Source organism: Cololabis saira, chromosome 9, assembly GCF_033807715.1.
Source record: "Cololabis saira isolate AMF1-May2022 chromosome 9, fColSai1.1, whole genome shotgun sequence".
Lineage (NCBI taxonomy): Eukaryota > Metazoa > Chordata > Actinopteri > Beloniformes > Belonidae > Cololabis > Cololabis saira.
The window spans coordinates 42,734,193-42,749,513 of record NC_084595.1 but is presented as its reverse complement, the minus strand read 5'-3'; the positions used below and the strand labels follow the sequence as shown (position 1 = coordinate 42,749,513).

The 15,321-nt window shown below is 44.7% G+C and overlaps 1 protein-coding gene across 2 annotated transcripts in view; it reads right to left on the bottom strand.

The window, feature by feature from the left end:
* LOC133450765 (bromodomain-containing protein 3-like) overlaps positions 1–11,483 on the bottom strand; it is a 36,983-nt gene extending 25,500 nt beyond the window's left edge. For both annotated transcript variants that reach the window (XM_061729625.1, XM_061729626.1), the window contains exons 1-2: positions 11,376–11,483; positions 1,348–1,622 (exon numbers count right to left, since the gene is read on the bottom strand). In XM_061729625.1, coding sequence (XP_061585609.1) covers positions 1,348–1,439 — 92 coding nt within the window. In that variant the 5' untranslated portion in view covers positions 1,440–1,622; positions 11,376–11,483. The remainder of the gene's footprint in view (positions 1–1,347; positions 1,623–11,375) is intronic.
* Positions 11,484–15,321: the final 3,838 nt, after the last annotated feature.

The window sequence follows — 15,321 nt, the reverse complement described above, 5'->3', positions numbered from 1 at the left end:
CTGATGCAGAACTTGCAACGTTCCTTTTAGATCGCCATGTAAACCGCGGCCGATTTTTGTTTCACTAGACGTTTTTGATGGTGGAGGAAGTCAAGTTGCTACGGCATCAATTCAACACCAAGTGTGTTGATCCCAACTACTGCCTGCGTTCCTGCGATAGCGCTGATTGGACTCGTTTCAGAGTTACAACTGTGGAAGTGATGACAAGAAAAAGAGGAGCATAACTGGGAAACATGACTGCAATCTCGGTCAGAGATTTGGATTTGTTGGGTCAGATTTTAGTAGGCCTGTGTTGAAAAGATCGCTTTTCAGATTTTAAATCGATTCCCATATCAATTCCTAAAAATCCATTCATATATCTAAAGATCGATTTCTTTTCATCATTACATTACAATTTTTGGTATTTTTTTGTTTATGCCAAAAAAAGGAATATTTTGTTGGACACGAGCATAACTTGTGCCATATTTTTGCCTTTAAAGGTTTAAAGGTATGAAAACATTAATGTTTTCAGTTATTGCATAAATTGTCTATATTTCATTACTTTATATACTGTATTGGGGTTACATTTGCATAAAATGCTAAAAACAAAATTCTCATAAATGGGAAAAAAAATAAAACTGATTCCATCCGTCTCTGTTTCCTCCCTGGATCTGTTTGATAATTCTGACCCACACGATATTTCTGAAAGCAGTTCTATCAGCATTCTGGGAGCTGATTGGTCCTTACAGCATGATTAGCTGCCAATACTTGTTATTGAATCTCAATATAATACTAGTATTAATATGTTGCAGAACTACACAGTCATGTAATTCATGCAACAGCTCAAAAAAATTGTTTTAATAACAGTAACACAAATCAATATGGGAATCGAATCAAACCTTGATAATCGATTCTGAATCTTAAGAATCAGAATCGATCCTTGACATTTGAATTGATCCCCAGCCCGAGATTTTAGGTCTTGATTCGCAGCACGTTTGGCGTTAAACTGATGCCATGAGTTTGGTGAGGAGGAACTGAGCGGTCCCTGGTTTCTTACGCAAGGGTAGACCGACTACGCTGCCGTCATTCTGAATGGAGTGTGGAGTCTGAATTTAATTTCTGGCTTGGCGTTACACGTTCGTCCTTTCATTTAGTGAGACAACTCCCAAGCCCGCTGAGCCTCGGCCACATTTACATAGGTGAGATCCAGGTATTTTATTTCCCGACTTGAATGTGAACATCAACGTGACAAATCGAAGCCGTTTTGCGAGCAGATCACCCCAGATCCCCGTAAAAAGGCCTGAAGGCCCTCACTCTGGACTCTCACTAAACAAAGACCCCGCCAGCGCCGGCCCGTGCGACTCCTACCTGCCAGGTTTGTTGGGGTTGGTGACCTCAGGGGGGGCCGGGTTGGTGATGGAAGGGGGGCTGGCGGGCGCAGCCTCTGGGGCGTCCGACATGGTGGACGACAAAGACGCAGCAATGCAGCGTGGTACGGCAGCGTGGGCCTGACGGTGAGAAAACACAACTCCTTCTGGGTGTGTGTGTGCACACAAGTGTGTGTCGGCGGGTTCAGTTCAGGTTCTGCAGCTGATGATGCTCGACGCTTTCTTCGCCAAAGAGACAAACTCCCATCGCACAACCTGCAAAACACACATAGACAGGCATGATTAGCTCCTGCTGACATCAACACATCTATAAGAACGTGGTAATGATTCATTACACATCCACCAGCTGATGGATCCTGTCAAGCAAGCCCATATTCCCCCGTTAATCCTGGTTTTTAATCGTCTGATGATGTCTGTATTAGTATCGGTCAAAAATAAACCCAAATTAAATCACATGGACAATCCTGAGTACCCCGTTGTTGCTTCTGCAGGATTTCAGACAGGTGCTGATCATCAGCACGGAGGAACTGATCTGTAGCAGCTGCGCAGACCTCTAGAAACATAAGGTGTGTGCTTGTCTGGAGCATTCAGGTGTGTGTTCACCTGGAAAATGTACAGAAAACATCTCCAAACTATCTGTGGCTCCAAGTCCCAGGGGGAGGAGGATTGTTCACAAGTGGATGACAATCAAGACCGCTGTCAATCATCTTAGGAGTGGACATCCCAGCAGATTCCCTCAGGATCACACCTAGTAATGGTCAGCCAAATCCAAAGAAACCACCAACATCTTCTTCTCAGAGCCTCTGCAGATTGATCGATGTCTCTGAAGAAATATCTGCTCCAAAATCATCCCGAAGAGACAGAGTTCAGTTCACAGCTGCTCACGCAAACAAAGATCTCCACGTCTGGTGTGATGAGACGACAACGGAACTAGAGATGCACCGATCAGGATTTTGGGGGCCGATCACCGATCTCAAAAACCAGTATCTGCCGATCCCGATTTTGCCGATCACCGATCACAGCGAGAAATCCATACATTCGTCAATATTGTTGTCTCATGTACACGACACTGACATTGTATTATTAGGTATAAAAATTAGGAGATGAGAAAGTATCATGAATTGACTGTTTTATTGCAGGCTGAGGCAATATGCAATATTTCACCCTCTAGAGACTCTTAGAGACGATTTAGACTCGGTTACAAAGAGTAAGTGTAGTTTAGTAGCTTCAGCTTCCTGTGGTAATAATTATGTACAACATGTGACCAACACAGACAACAGCAGACATGTCACTCTCTAAAAGTTGATACAAGTTGTAAACTATAAACCTTAGTTTCCTGTGGAAAGAGGAAATACATTTTAAAATAAAAAATAATTATGAATTTTTAAGCTTTGTGAAAGCTTTAGCGATAGCATCCGCCGCGTGTGAGGAAACTATTGTGAAGCAAAACTCTTCACACTAGAACTCCACACTTTAGCAACTACGCCCCCCAGCAACTGGGTGGATGTAGGAACAGGAAGTATGAATTTCTGTTGCTCTGGGTTGATAATCCGTCTTCGTTCTTAAGTCTAACAATAATTAATCAAGCACAAACTTACGGTGTTCAGAGAGGTATATTAAATCAAAAACAACATCCAGAACTGCAGCAGCATCCATCTCTTCACCCGCAGATCAGAGCGAATCCAAACCAGAGCAGATAAACTTTGAAAAAAACGTTCAAAGTGTCAGTTAAGGGACTTCCGCTGGAGAGAGGAATGGAGTAGGCGCACGCTTCGCGCTCCCCCGCACTGACCTGAAAATCCTAAAAATGTCATAACTGGTCCTGACTTATTAGTAAAAGCAAGCTGTATCTTTGATACGCACCATGGCCACTGGAACTAGGCTGGCTAAGGACAGAGAGGTGAAATCAACAGACCCGTTCGTCACCATTGCTAGCAACATTGGCATGCCGACTTTGACTAGCCTGCTAAAGGAACACCGCTAGGCCATGTCAGCGGAGTTCAGGTCGGAGTTCACCCCTCTCGAAGCTAAACTTGACTCGGTACAAGCCACAGTGACTGACTTCGGTGAGCGTATTGTGAGTTTGGAGACCAACGCTAACTCAACTGAAGAACGCCTCCAGGTCCTCAAAGCAACATGTACTAACCTGTCGGAGGTCCGTGCCAAACTCAAAGCCAAAAACATTGATCTGGAGGGGCGAAGCCGCCGGAATAATGTGAGGATTGTCGGTTTGTCAAAGTCCATTGAAGGCCCTCGTCCCGCAACCTTCTTCTCCAAGGCTCTGATGGAGATTTTAGGGGACCAAGTGCTACAGACGCCGCCCGAGCTGGACCGAGCTCATCGTACCCTAACTGCCAGGCCACGACAGGGGGACAAGCACAGACCTGTGATCGCATGTTTTCATCGACACCAAACCAAGGAGCTGGTAGTCCAGGAGGCCCGTAAGGAACGACCTGAAATACCGTGGCGCGGCGGTCCGCATCTACGAGGACTACTGCCCCGACATTGTGGAGCAACAAGCAGCCTACCGCGATGTCATGGCTAAACTTTACAACCCGGGCCTCCGGCCAGCTCTGCTGTACCAGGTGAAGCTTCAGATCACAGAGAAGGATGGTAACAAGAAATGCTTCAGCTGAGGAGGCCTCTGCCTTTGTGGGCTCCCTGCCTGCCACTTGAAGTCTTCTTTTCCCTTTTGCCTCGGCTTTGCAGCTGTTTAACAGGCTACATGGATAGCGGGACTGGCAATGTTAACGTTACCATCACAAACTTTATGGGACTCGCTCAGCCAGTAAGAATGTTTCAACCTATGGTATTAATATGATAACAGCTGATGCGCAGTGATCCTGACCTCTTGTTAGCGTTGAGTGATGTGATTTGGACATGGGGTCCCTGTTACTTTTTCAGTTTTAATACAATTTTGCCTGGTCCTGTTGTTTTGAAATCTGCAGGGCTTAGGTCTGTTTCCACTGACTCCTACATAATATAAGCATTGATGCAGGTAACATAGCTTGGGTACTTGACCCCTGACAGACAATATGAAAGCGTGTGATGCCACTGATTGCTTTATTTAAATCCAAACCATCATCTGAATTGCATTTTTCTGCCCTGTTTAGTACATCTATTTAATTTTTTTAATTTTCCATTTCTTTGAGATTGTTATCATGTGAGTGCATCAACCGGCTTGGGCTCTCTGGTATTCTCTTATGATGACTGCCACATTGCAAAATTTGCGTTCCCACTTGGTCAGTCTTGTCTCAGGCACAATGTTGTAGGTGGCACTACTTTTTTTATTTTTAATATTTTATTTATTTATGTGATTTTTTTTATTTTACTCTTTGCCGTTACTTGCACTATAAAGGTTAAGTTAAGTCCTGCGGGGACTGTGGGGATTGGTGAGTATAAAAACTGGAAGCTAATAAGGGGTGTCAATTTGTCATAAAGGCTTTGTTTTTTTTTTTTGTTTAGTTTGTCTGTTTGTCCTCCACCTCCACCTCCCCACACCGAGGTATTAGCCCATCATGCTCCTGTGCAACTATGGGTGAGTAATGAGTAGCAGCACAATAACACCTTCAAGTCAGGGCTGTAGGTTTGTTTCATGGAAGGTTAGGGGAGTTAATGGAATAATTAAAAGAGGAAACACATCTCAGATCTACCAAGATCCTGTGCATTAAAAGACCCTGGATGAGTCATGAGTCAAAATCTTTTTTCCGGGCCGCTCGGTGGCGCAGTGGGTTAAGCAGCGGCTCATATACTGAGGCTACAGTCCTCCTCCTGCAGCGGTCGCAGGTTCGAATCCCGGCCTGCGCACCTTTGCTGCGTGTCATCCCCGTTCTCTCTCTCTACCCCTTTCTAGTCTGCATCTTCAATAAAGGGCCACTAGAGCCCAAAAAAAATCTAAAAAAAAAAAAAAAATTTCCACCAGCTAGACCAGATGATAGGTTCATTTCTTTGGTCTAATAAGCCTCCCCGCATTAAGAAAACTACCTTGCAGCTTCCCAAAAAGCTAGGTGGTCTAGCGTTACCCAACTTTATCCAGTACTATTGGGCATGTAACATCAACAACCTGGGCTACTGGATCGACAACGATGTTGAAACGCTTCCCTCATGGGCCCAAATTGAGCTACGGTCTTCGCAGTTCACATTGCAGTCCCTTCTCACTGCGCGACTCCCTCTCAAGACTCATAATATTCCACAGAACCATGTCGTAGTCAACTCATTGACGATCTGGACGCAGTTTCGTAAACATTATGGCTTGAATGAGCCCTCATCCCTAGCCCCGATCTTTAAAAACCATATGTTTCCACCATCGATGTCTGACCCGACATTTCGCGTCTGGCGAGACAAGGGGCTACTAACAGTCAAAAACCTTTACAAAGAACACGTTTTCACTGATTTTGCGGAGATTATGACCAGGTTTAATTTGCCCCATTCTCACTTTTTTAGCTTCCTTCAAGTCAGGCACGTTATCCAAACCACCTACCCCCAATTCCCCAACCTTCCACCCGGGTCACTGATTGATGCCCTGCTCACCCCAAACCTACTCAGAGACATTCTGCCTCTATAATTTACAGCTCCATTGACTCCCTTAACCCCAATCCGCTGGCTCGCATTAAGCAGACCTGGGAAGAGGAAATAGGTGTGTCGATCTCAGACGATCAGTGGGATCAAATTCTTGAGCTAGTTCACTCGTCCTCCATATGCGCTAGGCACAGCTTAGTACAGTCTAAAATCCTCTTCAGAGTCCACTACACAAATGCTCGACTCGCAAAAATGTACCCATTCATTTAACTACTTATCTATTCATTATTTCTTGTGCTTGTCTGTTTTGGGTAGAGTTGGTGGGTAGGGAGGGATGACGGATAATACAGGGTTGTTGGAAGCCATTCTGGCTTATGTTAAGATTTCTGATGTTTATTCCCCTTGTAGCACTTACTACCCAACACCTACCAATGGAAACGCCTTGTCACATTGAATAGTTTGACTGTATGTGAACTGAAAAAAAAAAACACATAAAATGATTTGTAAAAAAAAAAAAAAAATCCATTCACCAAAACGAGGGGCAGCATCACGTGTCTAACAATACAGCTGCCCCAGACGTGCCTGACTGTTACTCAGACGGACGCACTCAGGTGCCAGCTGATGTCAATTAAAAACAATAATCGCCCCCATTAATCATTGATTGATGGTCCTGCCTGTAGCTTACACCCTGATACATGAAGATGAGCCCTGACAGAAGGGCGTTTCCATCCAAAATACGTCAGTAAATTATTTGCATCTAATTAAAATCAGCTAAGTGTCAAACAAGGAACCGGATGCCATGGTTCTATAATCTGTCACTGTTATTGACCATGTTCTCCACCATCAGCCAGATGCATCAATGGGCCAATCCCAATACACCCCCTACTTTCTACCACTATCCCTTACTCACTACCACTAGCCCTAAAAATGAAGTCACAGGCGTAGGACTACAGTCCTTGTAATCTTCCCTAGGGATTGGGACACCCCTTGCTACGTCACTGCATAGTTTACGTTCGGATACGTAAGCGACTGCGTAGTTACGTTTGCACAAACGTCACACCATATCAGGAAGCCCAGAGCTAGAAGCTGTTTTAATTTCCGCTGTAGCGCTGTCAATATGCCACTTTATTAAGTTTTAATATTTTTTCAGGCGTAAGAGTAACCGTTAAGATCCCCAACCTGGGCGCAATTTATCCAAATAACGCCTGTTAAGAAATTTGCTCCGATGCTTTCGGGATGAGAACAGCCTGCCGGCTCGGGAGCTGATTTATGGTTCCACGTTAAATCGTAACGCGGAACCATAAATCAGCCTTTATTCTGGCGTGATCTTCGCAACAACGGGCAAGCGGGTGATTATGTACATCCACTGAGTGAATATTATGAAAGGAAAATATACATTTCTCACTAGAAATGTAATCAAAACGCATTTTTATGCAGAAACTAACAAAATATTGATTTTATTCACTAAAAAATAAGAAATGTCCGCCATGTTTTTTTTTTAAATTCAGTCTGCAAATGATGACGTAAAGCATTCTGGGAAATTTTCTCAGGCCCTCGGTCAGCATCTGAAAAGCTCTGAAGGGCTAGATTGATACACACTACCCCTCGTTATGCCCACTACCCCTACATGCAAAGAGGAATTGGGACACCACTACCCTCACAGGAACGCGCAAAATGTAGGGGTAGGACTGAAAAGTAGGACTAGGGGGGGATTGGGACTGGCCCAATGACTGCTCATTGTCCTCGAGTAGTAAGGCCTCGGTATCGTCTCGTCCCAGGTCACTGCTGCTGATGATCTGACGATCTACCTCATATCCAACACGTGTCAGGTTGGACACGAGACACACAAGAGACCATTTAAGGAACTGGACTCAGTCAATACTCAGCAAATTAACAGACAGAAATTAATCTGAACAGGAAAACTAATGACCCCCTGCGTTAACGGTGCAGCAAAGTGCTGCCAAGCATCAGTCCTTGATCTGATCAGCAGATGGTTACGCAGTCTGCTGGTCTTCAACATTCAGATGCGTGTTATCACGATGCCCAGAGGGAAATATATCAGCAGAGAACTTAGAAAACCAACTGTTGACACACATCAGCAAAACTTTAAGTGTTTGCAGTTAAATATTCTTCCGTGAAAATATTATTTACAGGAGGGAATATTTAAGACAGCTGTCTAGGTGGACATCCCAGCAAATGTAGATCGAACGATGAAATGCTCAGAGAAATTTAAAAGAAAAACTAAAAAAAACAACCAACAGCTTCATCTCAGTCTTCAGGCCTCACTGAGTCTCTTAGATGTTGACGTCCACGGCAGCAGAACTAGAAGACTGAACCAGGACAGTTTATTTGGAAGTTTCCAGGAGGAAACTGCTTCTGTTAAGAAGAACATGGAAGCAGGACTGAGGTCCACCCTGCATCTGAACAGACCAGCAGACTTCTGGATCCATGTCCTCTGGACACATGAGACCAACGTGGACATGTTTGGTCTTCATGTCCAGAACCATGTTTGTAGGAAACCAGCAGAACCAGCTCTGACCCACTGTCAAGCACGGTGGTGGAGGGAGGATGGTCCGGTGTTCTGCCATTTTTTGCTGCTTTGCCAAAAAATGCTCCCTAATGGTTTTTTACCTTTGTAGAGCTACAATTTTACTGTGTTTTACTCCCTAGCCCACTTCCTTTGCCCCCAAGTGGTCCTTGTTGCTTGCCAGGCCGTCATTGTAAATAAGAATGCTCTTAATGACATGCCTGGTTAAATAAAAGAGAATGACTGAATGAATATCAGAATTGTTTTTTTTTTCTCCTCTTTATCGTATAATGTTCACAAAGTGTAATGCAATTCATGTCATGGGTAGTGTATTTTGAAGGGTCAAATACTCAAAATTCCATATTATCAATTTTACATCGTGCAAGAAATGATTGGCGTGGCAATCAAACCTGTAAAATCCACTGTGCGCATGCGCAGAACCACAAAGTAGCATTTCTCGGCAGGTAGCAGAAATTGGCAGAACACCGGACCATGAAGACCTCTGTAGACCAGAGTCTAGAGACACATGTGAGGACGTGTCTGAGAGATGAGGACAGGCTGAAACTGCGTCATGTGACAGGAAGCGATCCCAAACATAGAAGCAGATCTACATGCAAATTATGAAAAATATAGAAATTAAAGCTAGGGTCTACGATCTTGAGTTTTCTTTTTTTTAAAAGAGACACCTACTCCCCACACAAACTCCCTCCCCCCTGTGCTCACATGCCTCACATGAAGCTCCCGCCTCCGACACACCCCCTCTGGTACGGGAGCCAGCAGGACCAAAAACAAGCAGCGCTGGATTGAAATCACTATAAAAGTCCACTGGAAAACAAATACAACGCGGAGCCGTGTGTGTTGGTGTTTGTTCGTGTCCGTGTGAGAAAAACAAGAAAACACCAAGATACAACTATGGAATCACAGGTAAGATACCATGTTACTCATTCAAATGTCCACAGACGCAAACTGTGGAGACTGCCGGAGCTGTGTGTGTCCTTGGTGTTGCCGTACTTTGGGAGGCGGGGAGTTGGTGAGGACTGTCCAATCACTGACATTCAAGCAGATTGACCAATAGGAGCTGTTCGGGCCGAATGGCGCCTATTGGTTGACTTATTTACAGGATTACAGCAGATAGAAGAAATATTTTCTTTTGGTTCTTTTTGCTAATCATATTTCATAGGTAACACTATTGGGCCATAACAACCTTATAAATGATCTTGATTAATATGTACAATATGTAAAATTGTAGACCCCTAGCTTTAAGGTTTTGGAATGAGCTGAAGTCCAGACCTGAACCTGGTCCAGATGCTGTGGTGGACCTTCAGAGACCTGAACGTCCAGAAACCTCAACAACCTGAAGCAACCATGGAAAGAAGAACGGACCAGAACCAGGAGACACTCAAAATTCGGGTTATTGCTAATATTCCAGTTACTGAGACATTCAGAATATTCCGTTTAGATGGTAATTAATCATTTGGGATATCTGGATCAAACCAGCGACGCACGGAGAACATCATGACGCAATTCCCTTCATTTACGCTTCTTCTTCCTGTATCCAAATTCAAAACAAATGCTGCTTCGCACAACTTTTCGCTCACCTTCTTGTAAATCTCGCTATCCCAGTACTTTCTACCGTCTACAAATGCCAAAATGTTCATATCCTTCATTACATTTATAAAATGATTAGTCTCCTCACTCCAAAAGTGTGGCGTGGTCTTGTGTTTCTCCGTGTTTATAAGAACTTCCTGGACTCAAAAGACCAAGATTCCTTGTGAACAGAGCATGCACAGAAAACAAATGCATGTTCCGTTTGACAGGGATATTCCTTTAGGCGTTTACATGACCGTATATTCGGGTTTTAAAAAGGAGTAACCAAGGGGTCATATTCGGGTTTTTAAAAACCGGAATATGATCAAATTCCGGTTGTTCAAAGGGGTTATTGGTGTTTACATGGCCGTGCAAATTCGGGTTATTGCCAATATTCAAGTTTTAAAAGGGTTATTGATGCATGGAAACGCAGTCACTGATGAAGTCAGACAGGAACCATCTACTGAGATCCTGCTGCTGAAGGTGGATCTATGAGGTGCTGGAACACGAGGGTACTCAGTATTGTCCACATGTCTTTTTTAATGGTTTTCTTTTAAATAAGTGTAACCACTAGCCCAGTCTAAGTGTCTGTGTCTGAACCTCATCAAACTGAGCAGGGACTGATTCTGCAACGTTCAGCCAGGACTACGTCACGAGTCACGTGATTACCATCAGCTGTGCAGACCCAGCAGGAAATCAGCGCTAATTAACCCCGGGACTAATCACTGCAGGTTCCGGTTCGAGAGGGGCCCGGGCCGGGTCAGGAGAGGCCGGGACCGGGGGGTCCGGGTCGGCCCCCACCTGGGCCGGGTGTCCCGCCTCACCTGCCCGCCAGGTGACCCCCCCGCCCCCCCGGGGCCCGGATGGAGCCGCCAGGAGCGGGCTAGCCGCTCCCGCACGACGGGGCACACACACGCTCCGGCCCGGGCCCGGGTCCCGCGGGCCCGTGGGACCCGGGCCCGGGCCGGAGCGTGTGCGCGCCCCCGGAGCAACATCCGCCCCCGAGCTTGAAAAGATGGCGGGCAGCGGCGGCTACGCGGCGGCTAGCTGCCCGCGCTGCGGGCCCGCGGGCCCCGGCCCGGGCCCGGGGACAGCCCGCTCTCCCCGTGTGCGCCGGGGAGAGCGGGCTGCTTGGCCCCGCGGGCCGGGGGCTCCGGGCCCGCGGGCCCGCGCAGCCCCGGGAGGGAGCGGGCAGCCCCGAGAGCAGCAGCCCCGCACCAGGCCCGCAGCTGCTGCTAGCGGGAGCTCTGCTGCTAACGTAGCTTTGTCTGAAGGCGCCGAACCGCCCGAACCGCCCCGATCCCCGCCACCCTGCCCCGCTCCGCCGGCCCCCCCACCGCGCAGCCGCGGCTCCGCGGCTCGGAGGACGTGTTTACTTGCGTCGGTGTCGGTGCTCCCGCGGCGGCTCGTCCTGCTCCGGAGATTTTTTTATTTCAGCATAATAGATGAGTTATCAGCTGTCGGCCGTCTGCGCAGGCGCGCCGCCAGGCAGCGTCACAAGTGTTGTTGTGGCGGGATTGGCTGGTTCCCGAGGGGACGAGGGTGTTGATTGGCTGGTTCCGCGGGGGGGAAAGAAGGCGCTGATTGGCTGCTGGTTGCTAGTCGGGCTGTGATTGGCTGGGAGGGGTGTGAGGCGCTGTGATTGGCCGGTGGGGGTTTGGGACGCTGTGATTGGTTGAGATTATGTTAACGAGGTGGACTGGATCTAGAATGGCGCTGCGAGTTAACATGGTTAAACTACGTCTCCCAGCATGCACTGTGTGTGTGTGTGTGTGTGTGTGTGTGTGTGTGTGTGTGTGTGTGTGTGTGTGTGTGGTATGTATGTATGTGTATGTATATATATATACACATCTTTTGTTTTTTGTATAGAAATTACATTAATTTTGATCATAACTAAATATAGTTTAGGGCAGGGGTCGGCAACCCGCGGCTCTAGAGCCGCTCTTTAGCGCCGCCCTAGTGGCTCCTGGAGCTTTTTCAAAAATGTTTGACTTTTTTTTTTTTTTTTTCCTTTTCTTTTTTCTTTTTTTTTCTCTTTCTTCCTTTTTCCTTTCCCTTTTCAATCTCGACATTTTGACTTTTTCCTCGATATTTCAACTTTTTTCTCAAAGTGCATAATGAAAAAAAGCAGCATGTGTTGGGTCCGTGTATCTTTTGGTCATTGGATTTTTCCGTCATGAGTGGGAATCAAAAACAAAAAACGATTGGTTTATTTGATTTTCCTTTTAAAACAAAAAACAAATATTGAATTACACTGCATTTTTTCTTTTTCTGTGTTAATATGATTTAACAAAGATTCAAAATACGCTTTTATTTTCGTTTTCTATTTCATATAAGAAAAATGAAATTACTAGTCAACAGGAAGGAAAAAACGAACCAAAAACAACCGTTTATTCATATTCGTGCACCGGAAGCTGGCATTTACAACCGAGTGAACTTAGTTCTGGATATTTGACAGGCATTCCTGTGACAATTCTCTCCAGGGGAAGTTTGATTTTAATATTTAATTGGTCGGGTTTACGTGACTCGGAAATGGCTCTGTACGCGGCAGTTCGGGTAACCATGGTTACCATGGCGGCGCTGAAACAACAGATTATTTATATTATATATATATATATATTATATATTATATATTATATATTATATATTATTTATATATATATATATATATATATATAATATATATATATATATATATATATATATATATATTATATAATTAGGATTATTTTTTAAAGATTGATTAAGGACTTGTTCCACAGCGGTTTGACGCACAATGACATTTCCTGCACGTTGCAGCAGATGAGTCTCCTGCAATGCTCAGAAATGAGCGTCAGAAGATTCTGTGCTCGGCATGATCTGAGGAGAAAAAGACGCAGAGCTGGAGAGCGCTTTGATTCATCATGGCCGAATGACCGGCTATCTGTGTCACTGGGGGTGCATGCTGGAGAAGGTCGGGTTGGAAGAATTAATTTAGTCCCACGCGTGAAGTATCCACGTGATTACCATTATATGTATAAATTGCACTGCAGCACAAACTTTACCTGACGCCGGAATTCATGGCTGATGGAGCTCTCTCAGGGTTCTTCCAACCCGACCTTCTCCAGCATGCACCCCCAGTGAACACAGATAGCCGGTATTGCGGCTTTCCTTAAAGAGCCGCTTGAGAGTTTATTGTTGGGTCCTGTATATTTGCATGACGCGCTGCTGACAGAGAAGCACGCTGAGTCCGAGAGAAGTTTTATGGCGTTTAATGACAAAACTCAGCCACAACGGCCTTCCGACATGCTTAATGGGTTTTAAACGTGTACACTGCAAACGTGATCGGGGTGATCAGTGATCAAAGCGGTCAACAAAAATTAGGCTACGGCTCCTTAAAAGCCTGTCCTAACTGCATGCGAGCGTCCGACTGTCGTCACACTGCGTGGCATCGGACCCGCTCTGTCCTGAAACACTGAACGCGTCATCGGCACAAATTAAGCCCTAAAATAAGATTCTTATTATATCTTATTATCTTATCAGAACCTTCCAGCCTGGCGATCTCCCTCCAGCAGCTGACACTTTATTGAGGTTCTTGTATTGAAATGACTGTTTCCTACAGCGCTTTCAACTTTTTTTTCAACTTTCAACCGGCTTTCAAAGCGACCGACGGGAAGAAAATAGAAGCAGGGCATGCGACAAAAGTCCAGCTCAAAACGACGCTGCGTCGCTCGCAACCAGTGTAGACAGTGCAATAAAAATAAAGCAATGGAACTGTTTTTGACGCTGACTCTCGCTCGCGTCGCATGCAGTGTGTATATTTACAATATACTGTGGACATCTGAATAAAAACCTCATAAATAGATTGAATCAAAGCGCTCTCCAGCTCTGCGTCTTTTTCTCCTCAGATCATGCCGAGCACAGAATCTTCTGACGCTCATTTCTGAGCATTGCAGGAGACACATCTGCTGCAACGTGCAGGAAATGTCATTGTGCGTCAAACCGCTGTGGAACAAGTCCTTAATCAATCTTTAAAAAATAATCCTTAATCTGTTGTTTCAGCGCCGCCATGGTAACCATGGTTACCCGAACTGCCGCGTACAGAGCCATTTCCGAGTCACGTAAACCCGACCAATTAAATATTAAAATCAAACTTCCCCTGGAGAGAATTGTCACAGGAATGCCTGTCAAATATCCAGAACTAAGTTCACTCGGTTGTAAATGCCAGCTTCCGGTGCACGAATATGAATAAACGGTTGTTTTTGGTTCGTTTTTTCCTTCCTGTTGACTAGTAATTTCATTTTTCTTATATGAAATAGAAAACGAAAATAAAAGCGTATTTTGAATCTTTGTTAAGTCATATTAACACAGAAAAAGAAAAAATGCAGTGTAATTCAATATTTGTTTTTTGTTTTAAAAGGAAAATCAAATAAACCAATCGTTTTTTGTTTTTTGATTCCCACTCTGACGGAAAAATCCAATGACCAAAAGATACACGGACCGGACCGTGTTGCCTTCATTCTAAGGCTTATTCAAGACTTTTCATTTTTTGCGGCTCCGAGTCCAGACATATTTGTTTTTGGTCCAATATGGCTCTTTCAACATTTTGGGTTGCCGATCCCTGGTTTAGGGGGTAGGATTAAGTTTTTACTTCTTCCTACTCCTTTTCAAGTATATAAATTATGATGGATGCATGTTTTTATTTATATTGTTTTTTTGTTTTCTTATTTATATTTATTTATTGATTATTGTTTTGTATTCACTACTGTTTCATGTTCGAAATAAAATTTCAATTAAAAAAAAAAATTCAACCGTTGTGTCAGCGACCCCAGGTCTGCTCCTCGTTTTTAATCGTCTATTGAGATCTCGTCACGATCACCGTGGCTGGTGTTTACAATAAGAATCACAAGGATTTAACTTTTTGTCAAACTTTTTGTCTATTTTACACCATCAGAATACTTTCCACCAACTGTAGTGGACATTTCTTTTATATGTATTTCTGATTACCTGTAGACCAACTGCTATAAGAACTTTAAAGTATAGTAGGTGCATCTCGCTACCGCCCATAGGTGTCAAGTCCCAGCCATCTAACTCCTAGACGTGTGTGTTGATGTGTGGTTCTTAATTGACTCGCATGTCAATATGTTCAAGCAGAAACATTTATAGAAGCTGGTCCAAACACAGGATTCGGTCTCAATTGTTTGATTTCAGATCCATGACAACTCGGGTTGTTTTATTTTAACACACCAGGAGAATTGATACGGACCAATAAATGTATTTCTAATATGACTGCCACAGCTCAGCCCGTGGCCAGCCGTTATCACTTCCTTATACCTAACCATC